Source organism: Crocuta crocuta, unplaced genomic scaffold (genome assembly GCF_008692635.1).
Source record: "Crocuta crocuta isolate KB4526 unplaced genomic scaffold, BGI_CrCroc_1.0 scaffold408, whole genome shotgun sequence".
In the NCBI taxonomy this organism is placed as follows: Eukaryota; Metazoa; Chordata; class Mammalia; order Carnivora; family Hyaenidae; genus Crocuta; species Crocuta crocuta.
In genome coordinates this window covers 4230087-4251536 of record NW_027527444.1, presented here as the reverse complement: position 1 = coordinate 4251536, position 21450 = coordinate 4230087, and the positions used below count along the sequence as shown (strand labels likewise).

Below are 21450 nucleotides of genomic sequence, written 5' to 3'. Positions count from 1 at the left end.
ACAAGAGCCTTTGCCCGGGGCTTTGTCCCCCCAGGGGCAGCGCCATTAGTCCTAACACACTTCAGTTTAAGCAGCAACAAATCCTGGACACATACGGAACACTTTTTCTTTCTGAAATGCAGGGAAGCGGGCTCCCAAGAACGTGTCACCTCCCTGGGACCCGAATCCCCCACCGCATAGTGACATTCTGGGCTGTGGAATAAGGAAGAGGGTACGTGGTTCTTCTGGAAGGAGAGCCAGGGGGTGATACCAGNGTGGCCACTTCCCCGGCCCCCCCACCCCCTTCCTTCACTCTGCTCTTCCCCTCTTAACTAGGAAGAATGGAAGAAATACTGGACTAGATAGAACCCACAAAGCTATAAAACCTTGACTTGAAACCAACTGCCAATAAGCCCAGGCTGGGAAGCCTCCGAAACGCAGGTCCTCGTTAATTATCACCATTACCCAATAGCGGCCTTTGGTGTGCTCGATTCCGCGTTCTTTATAGAATATCCGTGTTTCATCAACACATATTTGAGGATTTGTGTTGAATAACACTGTATTACCATATATTTAAAATATGCTTTTTAAAAAAGGTGTTTATTTGAGAAACAGAGAAGAGCACGAGTTGGGGGGGGGACGGAGAGAGAGATTAAGAATCCCAAGCAGGCTCTGAGTTGCCAGCACAGGGCCCTATACGGGGCTTGATCCCATGAACTGTGAGATCATGACCTGAGCCAAAATCAAGAATCAGACACTAGGGGCGCCTGAGTGGCTCAGTCGGCTAAGCATCTGACTTTGGCTCAGGTCATGATCTCACGGTTCGTGGGTTCGAGCCCCATACCAGGCTCTGTGCTGACAACTAGCTCAGAGCCTGGAGCCTGCTTCGGATTCTGTGTGTCCCTCTCTCTCTGATCCTCCCCTGCTCATGCTGTCTCTCTCTCTCTCGGAAATAAATAAAACATTAAAAAAAAATAAATGTCCACAAATGTTATCCGCAATGATTATCTGAGATAAGAGTAAATGATTAAGTGGTGGTCCATACACTAACGGTGTCCTAGAAGTTGGGACTAGGTTCCAGCTGACCTTGAACACACTTCCTGAATCACCCTGCTGTGGGTCACTTGACTTGTTTATGTCCTATCCATTAAATGGGTACAATGCCTCCCTCTGGGACGCACAAGGTGACTGAGGCCCTCTGAAATCATTAAATGCTGGGGGAAGTGCCAGCTGTTGTTTGTAACTAAGGAAAACTCTAAACACAGAACAGTAACAAAGTAAACGTGCAAAATGAACACAAGTGTCTATATCTGTGACCAAACAAAAGAAAGATTGAGTGAGAAGCAAAAAACAGAATGGAAGAAATGTGCATCAGGCACCCTGCTCCCCACAAGATACTTGGTAGAAGTTGTCATTCTTCACACAACAGTCAGGCTCAATATTTACGGCATAATTAAAAAAGAGGTTGCTGGGGCCAGAAAGACTAGTTGTGGTTCTACTAACTCTTGCTCCACTAAAATACTAAATTATCCTAGATGGTAATTCTGTGGTTTAAGGGCTAAACTCTTTCCCAGATACCCAGCTTCCATATAGGTAAGATTAGGTCTTGATAGAGAGCTGGAATACAATAAGTGTGTTTAAAATAACTTGTGAATTCAAATTAGTAAAGAACAAACGTTTTATGACCATGAACTAACTTGTTAACGATGAAACTCATTAAGACAAATTAAGTTTGAGAGTTATGTGCCAGGTAGTGAGGAAAGCCCAAGGCTCCCAGGCCATGAACTATAGGCTTGCTTGACTCTGTTTGCTCTATTTTCCCAGCAAACCAGCTCCGTAGGAAGCACAACGTGGGAAACCACTGAAGGGTGGGCCGCTGGCTTAGAACAGAACCCAGAATCCTAGCAGGGGAGGCGTCCCTTAGCGCAAGGAGAGCACAGTAGATTAGGTGGGCTCCGTGTGTTATAGAAAGCCCTGCAAGGGGCGCCTGGGTGGCTTAGTCGGTTAAGCCTCCGACTTTCGCTTAGGTCATGATCTCACGGTTCGTGGGTTCGAGCCCCGCGTCGGGCTGTGTGCTGACTGTCAGCTCAGAGCCTGGAGCCTGTTTCAGTCTGTGACTCCCTCTCTCTCTGACCCTCCCCTGCTCACGCTGTCTCTCTCTCTCCTAGAAATAAATAAAAAAAATTAAAAAAAAAAAAAGCCCTGCGACACACCTATTAAGATCACCAGCCTCACTATGGTGAGGGCTCATGAATACAGATATTCAAAGACGTTACTTAAAGGTTCTTATACAAATTCTTTGGAGATTGAAGTTTTTCTTCCATCTTCTCCTTTTTTTTTATGAGCTCAATTCACAAAACAACTTAAAATTCCCCTTTGCTCTCATTCTTGCTGCACTGGCCTCCTACCTACAGGGCCTCTGCTCACTCCCCAGCTCGCTTCCGGCCGCGGGAACCAGGGCATTCCCTTCCTGGAGACTTTGTACTTGAGAATAGCATTCAGCAAATAAAGAAAACTGTTTAATGAGGGTGTTTAGCTCTCTCTCACACACATACTCTAATTAATGGAAAAGAGAATGTAAGTATTTGAGGTCACGTAGGCGGAGGAAGCTGGAGAAATGAAGGCTGGGCTCTTAAGCTCCAGCTTGGTCTAGTCCCCAAGCCCGCTTATCTGATCTTCCTGCTACACACCTGGGGGCGAAGTTCAAAGTCTTCTCTGCATATTGGGCATGGCTGCATAGAGTCCCCTTGCATGACGGATCTTTGTTTCACTTTTTCCCATTCACCTGATGACAGTGGCAATGGGGGAGGTTCAAACAGGCCCAGCTTCTGAGCTAAAGTGAAAACACAGAAAATGAAGGTACGATATATCTAGAACATAGCACTCACGTATGATTTAATGACATTATTTTGCAAACAGAGGTGAAAGCACAACACACGGTGTACTTCCTTCCAGCATGTGAGGAGTACTGGCCTTCTGGGGGTGCTGAAAGCCAAGGGTAGGAATGTTTTTATTTGTGAAGAATTTCCTATACCTGTGTCATTTTCACAGATTTCTCCACAGCAGGTAGTGCTGCTCTCTGATTTTCAGGAAGAAAAGTCAAAGAATACAAAGTTTCCACATGTATTGGCCAAAAGTTCTCACTTGTCACCTATTTTATCTTTCAGCCTTCTTCCAATTTAGCGCATGTTTTGCTACCAGTGACCTTCACAGAATGAGTATCAATCAAGTTTATCCCTTGCTAAAGCCTCTTAGGAAGTAGAATTACTGTCAGGATGGACTGACCACCCCAGTGATGCCTGACAGCCCAGCACTGGCGCCACCCCCCGCCCCCAGGTCGCGCAGCACTCTGAGGGGAGGGAGCAGGCGCGGTGCTCCCCGCGGGCTCTGCGGACGGAGGGTGATGTGCTCCCCGTGGGCTGTGCGGACGGGCGGTGAGGCGCTCGCACATCCCTGGGGAGCAGTGGTGGTCAGGGGTCAGGGGTCAGGTGGTCAGTGAGTGCAGGATGGGGCCGTCCTCAGGGCACATGGAGTAGACACCCCTGTGGGCCTTGAGCAGCAGTGATCCACGTGGGAGCATGGTGAGGGAAGGTTCCAGAAGGAGTGGCTCCACAAGCTACCCTTTAGTGTACTGAAAGAATATGCTTCTAAGGACTTTTCTGGGGGATAATTTTGGGTCTTTTCCTACCTGTTATTAAGACATATTACAAAGCTCTTATTAATTAAAACAGTAAAATACTGGCCCAGAGACAGAAGCCCCCAAATCATACCCCCTCTCACCCCCTGTGTGACCATGGGTCGTGGAGCAGGCACAAGAGGGGTGCCGCAGCTCAGCATGCGACAGACGACGGTGCGCTAACGTAAGGCTTCTACCACCTGACGTCCCCGCACCCCGTGCAGATACACCAGGACGACGTCTAAATGTGAAAGGAGGTACTTTAAAGGTAAGTAATGAAAATGTGGAAAATCTTTGTCATCTCAGAATGGGCAAGGATTCCTTAAATCCCCCAAAGCATAAACAATAAAGAGAAAAGCTGACGGATTTAACAGTAATCAGAAGGCATATTTTATTCAATATAAAATAACACATACAATTAAAAGAGGGGTCCAGACCAGGATGGATCTCAGTGGCTAAATCAATGCGGGATTAATATGCAGAGTACATAAAGAACACAAAATCAGCAAGCAGAGGCCTGCATGCAACACCATGGAAAGGCAGTAATGAAACATGATTGGGGCGTCTGGGGGGCTTGTCGGTTGAGTGTCTGACTCTTGATTTCAGCTCAGGTCACGATCTCACGGTTTGTGAGTTCGAGCCCCGAGCTGGGGTCCATGTGGTCAGCACGGGGCCTGCTTGGGATTCTCTCTCCCCTTCCCCTGATCACGCACGTGCTCTCTCTCTCAAAACAAGTGAACTTAAAACAAACATGATTCAACCTTATTAGTGATTAATAGGCAAAACAGTTAAAACATTTTTTTGTGAATGTAAACATTTTGTGAATGTAAACCGCTCCTGAAAGAGTATGCCATTTACTCTCCTCTTTAATCTCCCTTATTTGCCAAGTTGTGAAGTTCTTCCTGATGTCTAATTTAAATCTTTCCTGCTAAACTATGATGATCATCTACTGGACCAACTCCGTAAATTACATACACACACCAGAAGACAGTCGCTAAATTACCATATAGCATCATCCCAAGCCTCCGCATGTTCTTAAGCCGCGCTGTCTTCTAGAAGAAGACTAGCACTGTTTGCGGTGCGGAGGGAGGGAGAGGTGCCGCTGGGCGTGGCCGGGGCAGCAGGCTCCCTCCCGGCCGTGCACCTCCAGCCAGCACCCGCGCGCCAGGGTGCCACACCCCCAGACAAACCTATTTTCCATGCCCAGCATCATTTAAAAATCGTTTCTATTTCTAAATTTACAGCCTCAACTGATTTGAGACTTGCAAAATGTTGTAAAACCAGTATAGGGAATCCTCATGCATCTTTTGCCCAGTTGTCCCAAATGTTAATATTTTACATAGCCCCAGTTCGATGACCAGAATGAGGAAATCAGTGTTGACCTCGCAGGGCCAGTTAATCTGGACCTCCTGGACCTCGTTCTTGTCTCACTGACGTCCCAGGTTACACACTGCAGTCCGCCGTCTTATCCCCCAAGTCCCCTGTCATCCGGGACAATTTCTCTGTCTTGATTTGCCTCCCTTGACACTCTTGAATACTGGCCAGAAACCGTAGAATGTCCGTCAGTTTGGGCGTGGCCGATGCTTCCTCATGATGACATTCAGATGGGCACTTTCTCAGAGCAAGGGGTCAGGGCGTGTGCTGTGGGTGCGGACCCCTCCGGGGAGGGCACTTTGATCACTTGCTCAGGGTGCCTCTGGCGCAGTGTCACCAACACGAGGCTCCACTGTCCCCCTCTGCGGTGAGGGGACACACCGGGAGGCTGTGTGCACATCCCGCATCTCAACACGGTCTCCCTCCAGCCTCAGCACCTGCCGATGCGGGTCCTTACTGTGCTGCCGGCCAGACGGTGATTTTCCAGCTCTGGCCCCTGTCTGTGGATTTATTAGTTCTCGTTCTCCTGTATGGAAGGGCTTTTTCTTTTCCACTGCTGAGTGACTGAGTTCTGCCAGTGTGGACCAGTGGATAGTTACCGTAGTCTACTATTTTTATTTCCTCGTCTTGAATTTTCTTGCTGATTGTCCCCATCATTTTCATTTATTTTTAGATACTATTATAATATTTTTTCTTTCATAGTCAATNCCTTATAGATTTTGGATACTAGCCCTTTATCTGATATGTCATTTGCAACTATCTTTTCTCATTCTGTCAGGTGCCTATTAGTTTTATGGATTGTTTCCCTTGCCATGCAGAAGATTTTTATCTTGAGGTCCCAATAGTTCATTTTTCATTCCCTTGCCTTTGGGGATGTGTCAAGTTAGAAACTGCTGTGGCTGAGGTCAAGGAGGGTGTTTCCTGCTTTCTCCTCTAGGGTTTTGATGGTTTCCTGTCTCACATTCAGGTCCTTTATCCGTTTTGAGTTCATTTTTGTGCATGGTGTGAGAAAATGATCTAGTTTCATTCTTCTGCACGTTGCTGTCTAGTTCTCCCAGCACCATCTGTTAAAGAGGCTGCCTTTTTCCAGTGGACACTCCCGCTTTGTCAAAGATTAGTTGGCCATACATGTCCCCATCATTTTTAAACCTATTTTTTTTTAATGTTTTATTTATTTCTAGGAGAGAGAGAGAGAGACAGCGTGAACAGGGGAGGGTCAGAGAGAGAGGGAGTCACAGACTGAAACAGGCTCCAGGCTCCGAGCTGGCAGTCAGCACAGAGCCCGACGCGGGGCTCGAACCCACGAACCGCGAGATCATGACCTAAGCGAAAGTCGGACGCTCAACCGACTAAGCTACCCAGGCGCCCCTCCCCATCATTTTTAAACCTTAGTACATACATATCTTTCTATAAGATTATAAATGAGAATACACCCCGTTCCAGAAAAGAAATTACACTATTCATCTCAACTAGATTCATTAGCTCTACTAAGCCAAAATACAAAGGATGGGATCAACTTACCTAAAGTTAATGGTGGTGGTTTGGGATCAAGAACATATTCTTTTTCCAGATCTTCCACTTTCGGGCCTTGTGCTGCTGTTTTGAGTCCGGTATCTATTACTGCTTTTGTATTTGTTTTTAGAGATTTGGATCTGGTGTCTCTCTGTTGTATCTTTGTCTTAGAATGACCTGCTATTGAAAGATCTCGAAGTTGAAGGTCATGCAAAATGTGATCTTGTAAAGCAACTGCAGTGACTGCTAAGTTATCTTGTTTCGATGAGTGACCCTAAAAAGCAGGAAGAAAGCCTTACATGCAGAACATTATGTCCGACATTATTTGGAAGAAAGCTCCGGCTTAGTGCTCAGCCCTGGCAGCACCCTAGACCAAATCTAATAGTAAAGAGTGTTTGACCCTTATCACCTAGGTGCAGGGAAGCCTGGTGTCCTCATTTATGTTGGTGACATGGCAATATCTTATCATTTAACTACTGAGGTGTTACATTTGAATGAATTCGTATGACCTATAAAAGCCGTAAGTGCCGGAACACATTCTGTTTCAGGGCAGTAAAATTAGACTCAAGGCAACTCTTGCTTCTGTGATGCGAAAGAGAATGTTGCATTTAAGGGCATGCTTTTTTGGTGAAAACTTACACAGACGGAAATGCACGGCTATGAGACGGTTGCCCAGGGGACTAAAGGGACAGTACGTCATTGGGGCGAGGTTTGCAACTATGCTTTTATACTTTCGGAGGCTGAATTAAAATATATTTGGGAGTAAAACAGAGCTTGTTTTCAAGCAGGACCGTGCACCTTGTGTTTCGGCATGCTGAGTCGGGGAGCTGCCGCCTGGCCCCGGCAGGGCCGGTCACCGGATCCCAGCCCTTCAATTCTTCCGCTGTAGGGACATAAGCAACAGAAAGTCAGAGTTAACAGCTCTTGTGAAGCTTATAGGGAAGATACGTTTGGGAGTCTGACATGCGAGAGTCTACCAGAGGGCAGCGCTGAGCCGCGCACAGTGATTCTGGAGGGACTCCCGGAGGTGATGACCCCCCCATCCCCCCAGCCCTGTCCTCAACTCTCCAGCCAGTGGGAGGGAGCATACGAATATAAATGAGAACAATCATTACTCAATATACTATTATAGGCAAATACAACACAATTGCAGACTGATAAGACCAGAGAATAGAGTAAGTGAAATCTCTCTTTAAGAGAGAACATTTAAACTGGGCTTTGAAGGACAGGTAAGAGGGAAATGAGCACACTTAGCTCCCCGGGATCAGGGGGGATCAGGGGAAGCAAAGGCACTGGGGCACTCGGCCTGTGTTTATTGATTAGGGCAGAAGGGGAACCGCGAATAGCCTGGAAGGCAAGGGGAGTCCCGTGGCTTCACTGTGTCCAGAGCACAGATACCGACTACAGGGAACAAACCTGGGTCCGGCTTGCTGTTTGCTGGGCAAGATACTCACTACCTCTGAGTTTGTTTATCTTAACACAGGCCTCATAACGCACCTCTTGCAGGGCTGTATTTAGGATTAGATGAGCCCACCTTTGCAAACTATCTACAGGGCCCTTTCATGCAGAGGATACTCTGTAAATGGTTATTCTTGCTCCGATTCCCGTTGAAACTGGTGGAAGAATTGGCCCTTTTAGTTTTAAGGCAAGGGTACAGTTTCCGAAGGGTCCAATATCCACAGGAATGGAGAGGAACAGTAAGTTATTAAAGTAATTTAGGAAATGGGGCCTAATTTTAAGACTAGAAAGGAAGAAATCCAAAATACGTATCTAAGGATCAACACCTGCGTTAACTTAGTCCAGACAAATAAAGTTACTGTAGGTGGGAAGCGAGGACAGGAGAGACGGAGCCCTGACTCTCCCAGGCCTCGCGGGGGCTGAGACGCTTCTGAAACTAGAAGACAGTCTCTGTGCTCGCTTTCCAACCTGGCCTCAAGATAGGCGGGCAGGAAGTTTCTTCTTCTTCTTCTTTTTTTTTTTTAATTTTTCAAATGTTTATTTTTGAGGGAGGGGAGGGGCAGAAAGGAAGAGAGGCTCTGAGCTGTGAGCAGGGAGCCTGACGTGGGGCTCAAAGTCAGGAACCATGAGATCCTGATCTGAGCCGAAGTGGGAAGTTTAACCCAGCTGAGCCCCCCAGGCGCCCACACACAAGAAGTTTCAATCCAGCACTTTCCTCCGGACAGTGTGAGCTGCGGAGACAGTAGAAGGTATCGGAAATGCTGTAGCTCCCTTCCAGAATCTTCTTCCTTCACCACGCCTGTACCCTGGCAGAGTATAATTTACATCATACTGAAAACTCTTTAATGATCACAGCTAGCTCTCCACAGTCTACAGTTTTNCGCGAGCCACTAAGATTCGTGTCAAGGTAAGAGCTTTTGAAAAGTGTGCAGCTTCTCCGCCGAATTTCCGAGGTGGGAACGCATCCGATATTTAGTCCCAGTCCATTTTATAAAGGAGAAAACAAATCCAGAGATTAGGGACTCCTTCAAGATTACAAATTAATTAGTCTGTAGCAATGGGACTACAATGGGTTAGAAACTAGATCCTCGCCCAGCTTTAAGAGCCAGAATTAATAGGAATATTCTTTCTCAGTAAATTCCACCATTAACAACTAGTTAAAAGTGTTAGGGCTTGGTCACAACAACTGACGGTCTACAAGCCAATCGACAGGCACATTACCGACACAGAACACGCGCACACGAGAAAAGACAGCTGGACACGCGGGCTCGGCGTTGGTAGGCGGCGGACCCCCTGTTTGTGCGGCGGGGGGACCCGACTCCGAGGGGGCAGCAGCGCGCAGGCTACCGGGTGCCGGTGCGGTCACCAGTCCCCTACCTGTGGGCGCGGCNCCGCCCCCCAACCCGGGCCGGGCCCCGCCCCCTGAGGTCCCGCGGGCGCCGGGCGGCCTCTCCCGACGTGCTGTGGGCTGTGCCCGTGGCTGCGCGGTGGGCTTGGCTGAGCGCTGCCCCCGGTGGGCCGCGCTCTCCCTCCGCCGGCGGCCGGGGGGGCGTCTGGCCTTGTTCGACCGGATCCCCGACGTGAACGGTGTACGCGGGGTGCAGGCCGGTCACGCTCCGTGAAGTGACTTCCAGCGCTTCCTGTAGGGCTCCTGGTTGCCTCGCGGAGGGGCAGAGGGTCTGGCGCTTCCGCGGGGGCCCAGGGTCGGGGTCGGTGCCCAGGGGCCCAGCAGGGGCCCAGGGTCGGGGTCGGTGCCCAGGGGCCCAGTAGGGGCCTAGGGTCCGGGTCCGTGCCCAGGGGGCCAGCCCTTCCCGCGCTCCGGAGGGGGCGACCTCCTGTGGAGGCATCTGTGGCCCCCTTTTGGGTTGCGGCCTGGAAACCTCCGCTCCCTTTGTTTCCCTTTTCTTACCGATGACAGTCAAGTGCCCCAAAGCAGGTGTTTCTTACGTTGTGTCTGATCTTTTACTTTTGGAGGTGAGACCTTCAATCTGGTCCCTTCACCACCATCACGGCCAGAAGCACAAATCAGTACGAGTTTGTCTCTTTTGTTTGTTTGTTTTAGTGACCGTGACTTGTTATTTCAACTTATGTTTGTACTTTTATTGAATTAAAGTTCAGTTGAAAGTACAGAGAAAACATGCAAAACGCATTTGAGAGTGTGCGCGGGTGGGGGAGGGGCAGAGACAGTCCCACGCAGGCTCCACCGAGGTCAGCGCAGAGCCGGGCCAGGCAAGGCTTGAACTCACAAACCCTGAGATCATGACCCCAGCCGAAACCGGGTCCCACCAGGCTGAACAACTGAGCCACCCAGGTGCCCACCCCCCTTTTTTTAAATTCAAAGTAGGTCGGTCTAAAGAAGTTAACAAGTTGATTACAAATTGATCATGAGGGGCGCCTGGGTGGCTTAGTCGGTTAAGCGACCGACTTTCGCTTAGGTCATGATCTCGCAGTTCGTGGGTTCGAGCCCCGCGTCGGGCTCTGTGCTGACTGCCAGCTCAGAGCCTGGAGCCTACTTCAGAGTCTGCGTCTCCCTCTCTCTCTCCTAGAAATAAAAAAAAAAGAAAAGAAATTGATCATGAAAGACCTAAAGGTTAAGATATTTGATGTGACTTTGGAATATAATGAAACAAGATACTTTGAAGCTCCACTTCAGATTATCTTAGTGTAATTAAATTTTCTAAACTGGCCACTCCTGTTTGGAGGTTTTAAAAAGTAGACTAAAAACAAGCTAAAATGTTTTGATAAGCCAAATTAGATGTATACCTAAGTTAATTTTAAGTTGTTAATCTTTCGCATAGTAGTTTAAGCTTTTCCAACAAATATTGTAACCTTGAGTTACGTTTCACTGGTGATGGGTCTAGAAGACAGGTAGGGGCCTGTTTGCAGTCCTGAGAGTTTTCTGTTCTGTAAATGAGTGTTAGAACACTGTGAAGGACAGAGTGGGAAAGCTTTGGGTTTAGATAGGCAGACCCGAGTCCAAGTCTAAACTTAGTTTTTAGGTGTCTGAATTTGACAAGTTACTTTGTTTTCCCAAACGGTGGGTCCGTTATACATCAAGGGGACCTTTGTTTCTTCCCTCCCCGGCATCTGCTAGTCCTTCTCCACCAGCCCTGGGGATTCTTCGGTCCTGGGACGGACCCTGTGACCAGCCTGAGCTGGTCAGAAGGTTGGTGTCCTGGCCACAGTGACGTCGCTGGGACAGGCACATGACTTAGCTAGGCCAGTTAGGTGGACTTAGTATTTCGGAAAGAGCTGCTGGAAAATTCTTTTAATTCTTCCTTCTGACATAGAAACAAGAGAAGACCTGTCATCAGTCAGGTGAGAGCTGCCGCTGCGTGCCATTCCATGGACCTTAGAGAAGGATCTCACTGGAAACCGCAGAGATCTGGACAGACTCCAGGCGCTGGCGACAGTTTACGCCCTGATGCCAGCCCCACTCCGTGTTTTCCTTACCTGAATGAATAGGTTTCCTTTATGCTCCAGCCAGATTGGGTCTGGTTTTCTGTTACTTGTAACAGGAACAATTTGAATAAGTCGGAGTACTGTTAACCACCTTCCGCCCGTGGTTAGATTCAAAGATGTCTTCTGTGTATGAGCTGCTTTGGGCAGTGACTGCCACTCTTCAAGTCATTGTCAGGAATCTGTCTTGAACTCCATAAAGTTCTAAGAAAAATCCCCATTAAAAAAATTTCCCCTCCATCCAAGAGTTTAAAATCTCACAACAGTCTTACTACCTGCATGTTTTCCACCCAAAAGAAATGGGTCTTCTTGTTAGCGACACAGAATATTTTTCTGCAGGCTTTTGTTTGGAAATTTAACCTTGTAATGATTACTTTGTAATTCCTGACCAAATCATAGCCGACCTGGCGGATGTTTGAAGAAGGTGCTGTGGGGTGTACAGTCCTTACCCCTCCTCCAGGTGGTGAGTTCTGTGTTCGGAACCAAGCTATTCCGTCAGTGGCCAACATTCTCGGACAGGGTTAAATAACCCTCATAAACAACCTGTCTCACTCCCAAAAGGTGCTCTCAGTGATTTATATTTTAATGTTATGGCTTTAGTTTTTTGTTTTTTGTTTTTTAATTTTATTTGTTTAAAGATGGGCCTGAGATGCTGCACATAGGCAGAGAGCATGCTCGCATCTTCTAGAAGCCTGGCTGAGCACCGCTCGGCGCCACTGTTCGGTGCCCATTGCGAAAGCACGCACATGGCTGATTTATTCTAGAGTTTCACAAGCATGACTTGTGAGTGTTCCGGGAGTGGTGTGAAGAGATAGGTCTGCAGAAGGTGAGGGACAGTTAGGGGTGTGTGTTAGATGGTCAGTGTGTTTGGTTGCTCTGCTTAGTCCCCCAGAGAAGGACTGGACGTGTCTGGAATGAATGCATCTGTCCTCTGCCTAAAACCAAGCTGCCGTGCGTGGCACCATGTGAAAGGGGTGTGTGCATAAACATATAAACAAAGAAGGGTGATGATGCCTGCACGTCTTGGGGGGGGTGTCCAGGGATGGGGGCTAGTTATGTGGGAAACACGTATATGGAGGGGACTCCGATCCTGCATCTTGGCCGTAGAGGAAGCAATGCGGAGAAAGTGTCGACGCTCTGGAGTGGCAGCTGGGGTTGGTCGGCTGGTGGGGGGTGAGGTTTTCCCACGATTACCCTGGAGACACGTCCTGGATGGTGATGTTGGGAACGTGAGGATCTTGACTACGTCCTGCCCACGGGGTTTGAGTTTGCCCGTCCGCGTGGTCTCCGTCAGCCCCTGCTTGGGCCGGACGGTTCAGCTGCCTCAACACCCTCCTTCTCTCCTAGTTAGTATCTCCGTGCTCTCCAGCTTCTCCTCTGTATTCTACAAAATGCTCTTATCCTACCTGGTGCCTGTTCTCTTCCCGCCTGTGCTCACGCAGCCCTTGGCACTGAAAATATCTGTAAGGAGCAGAAGCCAAGGGCATACGGTCCTTCTTCTTCCTTAAGATAGCTTTCAGTGTTGAAATCGCCACTGAAAACACGTTTCCTTCCATTTGTTTCTCCTAATCATTAGTATTGCCTTTAACTTTCTCCTAATGCTTCTACATTTATTACTGATTTCTGGTTTTAAACTTGTTTCCACCCAACTACTTCCCTTTTTCAAATAACTCAAAATCCTTTCCTGTATTTTGTGACCCAGGAGGTTCAGGAATTGTTGGGAAATCTGCTGTCCCTCCGTGTCCCACAGCAGCATTGTGTACTGGTAGGAATCCCTAAAGAGTTCTCATTCCTAGGGACTATTCTAGACTTTTGTTTTCTGTTTAATAAAGAAATGGAAAAGAGCTCAGGGCAAGTTGTTGTAACTCCTCTGGCAAAATGCATACATACATTTTTATCTCTGTGACCAGAGGCACAATGATTACATCATTCCTGTTCGCATTACAGTAGTGCTAAAGGAACGCTGATGAAAACATCCCGTGTGCTGCAGAAATGGGGAGGAAACAGCTTATTTCAGTTCCTTGCCTGTAGAGTCATGGGCATAGCAAAAGAGCTCTGTTAAAAACTTGTTTTCTGAATAGGAGATGGAGCATATCCATTCTTTGCTGTGGAATCCAGGATATTTAGAAGCAATTTATCACTTTGGTAAAGAATGGTGTCCTGTTACGATCTAAGAACGGACGTGGTAAAGATATTCATGCTAAAAATGCTGTGATCACAATGTGCAGACATTGAAAACATTTTGTCAAAGGCAGTTAGTACATAGTCATAGTATTAAAGGAGTTTGATTGGGTGATGTGACCCTGTGTCAGACGTTTGTGATTTGTCTGCCCTGACTGAAGGTTTTGGAAGTGTGCAGAAACATCGGCGATGCCAGCTTACTGGTACAGTCCCCGCAGTACCCTGGGACGTCAGCGTGTGCCGGTTTCCAGCCACCACAGCTAAGGTACAGTTTCTCTAAATATGGCATCAGTTTATGCTCTGTTATGTTTAATACAGAGGAGGCTGCTTCCGATTAAATCAAGGTAAGGTGTTTTTTTTTCAATTAATAGTTTTTATCTGATAACATTTACTGATAAATTGAGCAGATCGTACAGAGAGTTCCCATCCCATAAGGTTAGCGCTGCCCCCAATACCAAGACCAGATAAAGATGTAAGAAAAGAAGATTGCAAGCCAATATCCTCATGAACACAGATCCAGATTCCTTAATAACATATTATAAATAGAATTCAACAATGTATAAAAAGAATTATGTGCCATGACCAAGGGGGACTTATCTCAGATATACAAGACTCGTTCAACATTCAAAAACCAATTAATCTAACCCATCACATCCACAGGTTAAAGAAGAGAATTCACATGATCATATCGATAGGTGGAGAAAAAGCACTTGAGAAAATCCCATAGTCATTCTCGGTAAGAACTCTCCGTGCCCAAGAAATGGAGGGGAACTCCTTCAACTTGATAAAGCAGATGGCAAAACCCCTACAGCTAACATCACGCTTAATGGTAGAGCCCTAGATGCTTTACTCCTGTGGCAAGGCAAGAGTGTTCTTTCTCACCATTATTCAACCTCATACCGAAAGTCCTGGCTAATGTAATATGACAAGAAAAGGAAATAAAAGCATACAGATTGGGAATGAAGAAATGAAACTCTCTCTGTTTACAGGTGACATGATCGTCGATATAGACAGTCTTGAAGAATTGGCAACAAAATCTTGAAACTGATAAACAATTATAGCAAGTTTCCAGGATAGAAAAGCCAACTACTTTCTTAGAGCTCAGCAAAGAACAAGTGGGATTTGAAATGAAAAACAGAATACCATTTATATTAGCACCAAAACATGAAATGCTTAGGTATAAATCTACTAAAATATGAACGAGACCTGTCTGAGGTAAAACTACAAAGCCGATGGAAGAAATTAAAGAAGATCTAAGGAAATGAAGAAGAGATATTCCATTTCCCTGAAGAGGAAGAGTCACTGTGCATAAGATGTTGGTTTTTCCTGACTTGATCTATGGATTCAACACAACAGCACGTTGTTGACAGACGGATTCTACACTGTGTTCGCCCTTTGTTCCTTAAAAAACAAAATAAAATGAAAACTTCTCTTGTTCTGCCTTCTGTGATTTTAATTGAGCATTTTATGTGCTTTCATTTTCACTTCTTTCTTAGTATATCAATTACACGTACTTTATTTTTCTTTTTAAAGATTTCTAAGTGATCTCTATACCTTATGTGGGGTTCGACTCATCAATTCTGAGTTCAAGAGTCACATGCTCTACCGACTGAGCCAGCCAGGCACCCCAATTATATTTCTTTTAAAAAATATTTCAGTGGTTGCCTGAGTGTTTACCATATACATATACAACTAACCTAATCCAATTTCAAATTCCACAGCACTGCTTCATGGGCAGTGCAGGTGTCTTGGAAGAATATCCCCAATCTCTGCGTCTCATCCCATATAACATTGCTGTCATTACTTCATTTATCCATAAGCTTTAATCACTCAGTATATGGTTCCTCTTTATTATATTGAACAACAGTTTCTTTCACTTAGCATGTTTCAAGGTCCATCCGTTGTAGTGTGACTCAGTACCTCAATCCTTTTTACAGCTGAGTAATATTCTGCTGTGTGTATATACCACAGTTTGGTTATACATTCATCTGCCGATAGACATTGGGTGGTTTCCCACTTTTTGACTAGTGTCGGTAGCACTACTGTGAACATGTGTGTACATGTATTTGTGTATAAACCTAGAAGTGACATTGCTGGGTCATATGGTAGTTCTATGTGAACTGCCAAACTCTTTTTCTACAGTGGTTGCACCATTTTATGTTCCCAGCAATGTACAAGGGTTCTGGTTTCTTTACATCCTCTCCAATACTGGTGTTTCCCATCCCCCCCCCCCCCAATTCTGGTCATCCTACTTGTTGTGAAGTATATCTCATTGTGGATTTGATTTGCATTTCCCTAATGACTAATGATGTTGAGCATCTATCAGTGTGCGTTTTGGCCATTTGTATATCTTTTTTGGAGAAAGGTCTACTCAAGTCCTTTGCTCATTTTTTAATTGGCTTGTCTTTTTGTTGTTGACTTTTAGGAGTTCTTTGGATATTATGGATGTAAAACCTTTATCATGTATGTGATTTGCAAATATTTTCTCTCATTCTATGGGATGATTTTTCACTCTCTTCATAGTCATCTTGGATCCACAAAAGTTTTTAAGTTTGATGAAGTCCAATTTATCTATTTCCTTTTGTTGCCTATGTTATTGGTGTCATATATGAGAAATCACTGACAAATCCAGTGTTGTGAAGATTTTTCCCTATGTCTTTTTCTACAAGTCCTAGAATTTTAGTTCTTACAGTTAGGTCTTTGATCCATTTGAAGTTAATTTTTTAAGCCAAAGGTCCAACTTCATTCACTTGTGGAAATCTGTTTTTCTGAGCACCTTTTTTTTTCAGACTGCTCTTTTCCCTATTGAATGGTCTTGGTACTTCTGTCAAAATTCAGTTAAACATAGATGTAAAAGTTTATTTCTGAGCTGTCAATTCTATCCATTGATCTGTGTGTCTGTCCTTACACTAGTACCATACTGTTTTGATCACTGTAGCTTTGTAGTAAGTTTTGAGATTGGAAAGTGTGAGATCTCCAACTTTGCTCTTCTTTTTCAAAATTGTTTTAGGTATTCTGGACCCCTTGAAATTCCATATGCATTCTGTAATGTATTTTTCCATTTCTGCAAAATGTTATTGGGATTTTGATAGGGAATTGATCACAGTGAGTCTGTGTATTGCTCACTATAGTACTATCATCTTAATAGTACTAAGCCTTCCAATCCTTGAACACAAGATATCTTTCCATTTATTTAGGTCTTTTTAAAATTTTCTTCAGCAACGTTTTCTAGTTTTCAGTATACAAGTCTTGGATCTCCTTGCTTACATTTATTCCTAAATATTTAATTCTTTTTGATGCTATTGTAAATGGAGTTATTTTCTTAATTTCCTTTTCAGATTGTTCATTGATAATGTCTCCTTCACTTTTGAAGCAAAATTTCACCAGATACAGAATTCTAGGTTAGTGGATTTTTTTTCTTTCAACACTTTAAATATTGACCCCACTTTCTTCTTGCTTGCATGATTTCTGAAGAGCAGTCTGGTGTCATTCTTATTTTTCTGTAGGTAAGGTGATTTTCTCTGGTTTCTTTCAAGATGTTCTCTTTTTCTTTGTTTTCTACAGTTTGTATATGATATGCCCCATCGTATATTTTTTGGTATTTATCTTGCTTGATGGTCTCTGAGCCTCCTGGATCTGTGCTTTCATGTCTGTCATTAATTTTGGAGAATTCGCAACCATTATTACTCCAAGTGTTTCTTAGGTGCCTCTCTTTCCTTCTCCTGATATTCTTATCACAAATATGTTGAATCTTTTGTGACTGTCTCACGGTTCTTGGATATTCTCTTCCATTTTATTTCATTACTTTTTCTCTTTGAACTTCAGTTTGGGAAGCTTCTATTGATATGTCTTCAGGATCACTAATTTTCTTGGTCATCAAGGCATTCTTCATTTACACCACAGTGTTGTTGCCTTCCAGAGCTTCCCTGTGAATCTGTTGTAGAGTTTCCATCTCTTTGCTTACACTGCTCACCTGTTCTTGAATGTAGTTTATCTATTGAAGCCCTTTGCATCTTAATCATAGTTGAAAAAAACCTTCATTTGGGGGCGCCTGGGTGTCTGAGTCGGTTAAGCGTCCGACTTTCGCTTAGGTCATGATCTCGCGGTTCGTGGGTTCGAGCCCCGTGTCGGGCTCTGTTTCAGAGCCTGTCCTGGAGCCTGTTTCAGAGTCTGTCACTCCCTCTCTCTCTGACCCTCCCCTGCTCACGCTGTCTTTCTCTCTCTCCTTGAAATAAATAAAAAACATTAAAAAAAAAATCAACAAAAAACCCTTCATTTGATAATTCCAGAAAGCTCTGCCATATTCGAGTCTGGTTCTGATGGTTGCTTTGTCTCTTCAGAAAGTATTTTTGTTTTTTTTTTTGTTTTGTTTTTTGGTGTGTGTTTTTTTTTTTTTTTTTTGCATTTCTTTCTTTATTGTTGAAAGCCAGACATATGTGTTGGGTAATAGGAACTGAGGCAAATAGGCTTTTAATGGGAGCTGTATTTTTTTTATCTGAGAAGCAGTTGTATGCTGTGTTTAATCTTGGCTGCACCTGTTGGTGTCGAAGCTTAGATTTACTCCAGTGTTCTTACTGGGTGCACCTCTATTGTCCTTGGGTTTCCCTTGAGGCTCCTTCTTAAATAGATGCCGTGCCTCTATTGCCAGCGCACTGAATTGTGACCCACTCTGATTATACTGGAGCTCTGTTGATGGGGGCAAGGTATTGGGGAGGAGAGGCATTCTATAATTTTATGATTGGATCTTCATTTCTTTTTTTTTAATTTTTTAAATTAAAAAAATATTTTTAATGTTTGTTTTTTTTTTTTTGAGAGAGAGAGACAGAGATAATGCATGAGAGGGGGAAGGGCAGAGAGAGAGGGAGACATAGAATGGGAAGCAGGCTCCAGGCTCTGAGCTGTCAGCACAGAGCACAACGTGGGGCTCGAACTCACGAATGGTGAGATTATGACCGGAGCTAAAGTCGGACGCTCAACTGACTGAGCCACCCAGGAGCCTCTGGATCTTCATTTCTTTAATGGACCAATGTCCTTGGGCTGTGACCTTTACAAGAATCTCTCAGCCCTATCCTTCTCCCCTTACACGATTCAGGAAAACCAGCAGAGGCTCAATCTATCCAGTTGTCCTTCCCTAGGTCACACAGGCTCCAATGAGAATGCTTCCTCTGAGCACGGGTCCCTGCAGCAAAGAGAAGAGAGGAGAACACTGGCTGTATTCGAGAATACCTACTTCCACTCCCACTGCTACTGACACTGGGGTATTTGGGGGCAGTATTACCTGTGAGAACCCGCCCAGGCCCCTGCAGGTAAAACTCATGAAAGCATGGGGGCCTTGTCAGATGGCACCCATTGTGGTTTTCAGCCGCAAAGCTCGTCCAGGCCCAGTGCCCAGGGGTTATCAGTTACCGTGTAGCACGCCCGCCAGCTGCAGCCACACACCCCCAGGTAAGCTGTGCTGCCCCTTGGCCCCAGTCCTCTGGCTGCACGAAGGTGAAGACAAGTTGTTGGTTTTCATGTTATTGAGATTTTTTCTTGGCGTGAGGGCGGGAGTGATGGGTGCAAGCTCTGTCTGTGTTGGAATAAACACCGGAATTGGTGAATCCAGATAAGGTTTTGTTTGTTTGGCTTTGTTTTGTTTTTCCTTAACTGCTGCGTTTGCTTCTTTCATTCCCTTTCTTTGGACATTTTCTTCTTTCTTTCTCATTATCTGTCCTTTTAGCATTTCTTTTTTTAAATTTTTAAAAAAGTTTATTCATTTATTTTGAGAGAAAGAGGGAGAGAGTGGTGNATGAGATTGTGACCTGAGCCAAAACCAAGAGTCAGACGCTTAACCAACTGAACCACCCAGATGCCCCATTTTAGTTTTTCTACCTTTATTTTATGTGATCCCAGGAAGTTTCCCCATGACCCCTTTGTTCCCCAGTGCCTACTGTTTACTTTGTGTGTGCGCATTTCTAGACTCTTCTCTGGGTTTTCCACTTTCATAAATTGTTAGGAAGTTGCTGAATGAATAGATTTCATTCAAAATTTGAATAGATTTCAAGTTTTGAGTTTTCTAAAAGAATAGATTTACCTTTCTGTCAGATGATAGAGCCTTGTTACAAAATTTGTAACAATATACAACTGTGCAAAGAAGAAAGCAAACATACACACACACCTACATACATGTGCACACGCTCTAAGCCTCACCTCCTGGGAGTAATCACCATGAAATTTGGCCTCATCATTTAGCTGTATTTTCAATGCACATACACAGATAGGTTTTGAAAATTAGTTTGAGACAAAGGGAATCACACTATATTTGCTATTTTAAAATAAAAATTATTAAGTTCTATTATTTGATAACAATTTTTTCCTACAGATTTTTTATTTCTAAAAGATTTTTCTTAAATATAGGGAAAACTATGAAAACATTGAGGTGTTGGCCTGCTAGTTTTATTATGAAGTTTCTTTACTGAACCGTTTAGAGGATTCATGAACGCCCCTTCCCCTGCCCCACGGTCACCTGTGCCGTCAGGATCTTTGTGACTCTCTTGCAGGAGGGATACTGCAAACTTGTAAAAATAGGAGGCAAATAAATTGCAAAGCTCAAGTCACAAATTTTGTGCAAGGTTTGGGATTATTTGATGTACCTGATGAAAACGATGTGGTCGACTCACAGGTAAAGCTATTACTGACCGAAAATCTGGCAGAATTAGACCAGATAATGATTGATTGGCTGATTGATTGATTGATTTTAAAAATGGTCTATCTATCTATCAATCAATCAATCAATCAATCAATCAGTAAGCCTTACTCCCAGCATGTCCCGAGATCAAGAGTTGCACACTCTACCGTCCGAGCCCACCAGGCGCCCCAGCCCAGGTAATGATTTCAGAAGAGAGAACGGCAAGGAGGATGGAAGGAAGGGGCTTCAGGACAGAAAAGTTTGCAGGCAGAGGGTGCAGAGAGGCTCCTGGGAACACGACGAAGAGCCTCCTGCATCACTTGTGACAAAAGACCATGCTTTTGTTGAAGTCAGAGTTGAAGCAAATGAATGTGGAGCTGGCGCTGTTTGTTGGTATTATTATCGTCATATTTTATGATGCGTGCATGTGGCAAGTGCCTGTGTGTCTGTTGTGGCTTGCACGGATGCTCACAGCTTCCCCACTCCCTTCCTGGAGAGGAAGCGAAGAAAGACCAGGAAGAACACACAGGTACTTGCTCAGAGCTTGCTGTCACAGGGGGTCTGTGCCATCACTTTCATTCAGCAGACCCTGGGCTGCAGGCAGGCGTGGGGAGCGTCAGAGGGGAGAGGGAAGGTTCTAGTGCACCCTGACAGCACGGGGGGAGCTGGGATGGACTGACCAGACGTGGAACATCTTGTATGGCTGGTGTGGGGCACGTGCGGCTTTCTCTGGCTCGTCCTGAGCTGGACGTAGGGGCTGCAGTCGCCGGCCAGGCCCTGACCATTGGCGGCCACTTGCTGCAGACCCTGGCTTGGCTTCACGGGCTGCAGGCTGTGGGCCTGTCCCTTGTCCTGCGTGGTCAGGCAGCGGTCCACTTGTGTGTCGAGTGGCCCGTGTCTCCACGCCGCATCACAGCCCCTTCCCACCAGGACGCAGCAGTTTCTCAGCCCTGACTCACGAGGAGGCTGCAGCCTGGCGCTTCTGGCTGCGGGGCTTAGCGCGGGCGTCGTTTTGGTCTCAACCGGGATCCCTGTGTGAGCAGGCAATTCACTGAAGAAGAAACCAACAAGAGCCCTCGCTCCGATGGCTCGGCAGGCTGTTGGCTAACGTAGGCTGGTGGAGGCGCCCGGCGCAGCTCGGCCG

At 45.5% G+C, this 21450-nt stretch overlaps 1 protein-coding gene and 1 long non-coding RNA gene across 8 annotated transcripts in view; one reads left to right on the top strand and one right to left on the bottom strand.

Annotated features, from left to right (window-relative positions):
• RNF32 (ring finger protein 32) overlaps positions 1 to 9383 on the bottom strand; it is a 29078-nt gene extending 19695 nt beyond the window's left edge. For 2 of the 3 annotated variants that reach the window (XM_077761297.1, XM_077761298.1), the window contains exons 1-3: positions 7340 to 8873; positions 6551 to 6815; positions 2670 to 2812 (exon numbers count right to left, since the gene is read on the bottom strand). In XM_077761297.1, the coding sequence (XP_077617423.1) occupies positions 2670 to 2812; positions 6551 to 6815; positions 7340 to 7354 (423 nt within the window). In that variant the 5' untranslated portion in view covers positions 7355 to 8873. Of the gene's footprint in view, positions 1 to 2669; positions 2813 to 6550; positions 6816 to 7339; positions 8874 to 9376 lie in introns of those variants that run through there. The other variant, XM_077761287.1, reaches the window with a different exon arrangement.
• A 265-nt stretch (positions 9384 to 9648) lies between these two features.
• Positions 9649 to 15080, top strand: LOC144229313 (uncharacterized). 5 transcript variants are annotated; one of them, XR_013334459.1, is made up of 3 exons: positions 9649 to 10027; positions 13801 to 13904; positions 14300 to 15080. It is a non-coding gene; the product is annotated as an uncharacterized LOC144229313 (long non-coding RNA). The 5 variants fall into 5 exon arrangements; XR_013334454.1 differs by lacking the exon at positions 9649 to 10027 and having other exon boundaries at positions 11324 to 13904; positions 14300 to 14375; positions 14629 to 15080; XR_013334458.1 differs by lacking the exon at positions 9649 to 10027 and having other exon boundaries at positions 11324 to 13983; positions 14300 to 14375; positions 14629 to 15080.
• Positions 15081 to 21450: the final 6370 nt, after the last annotated feature.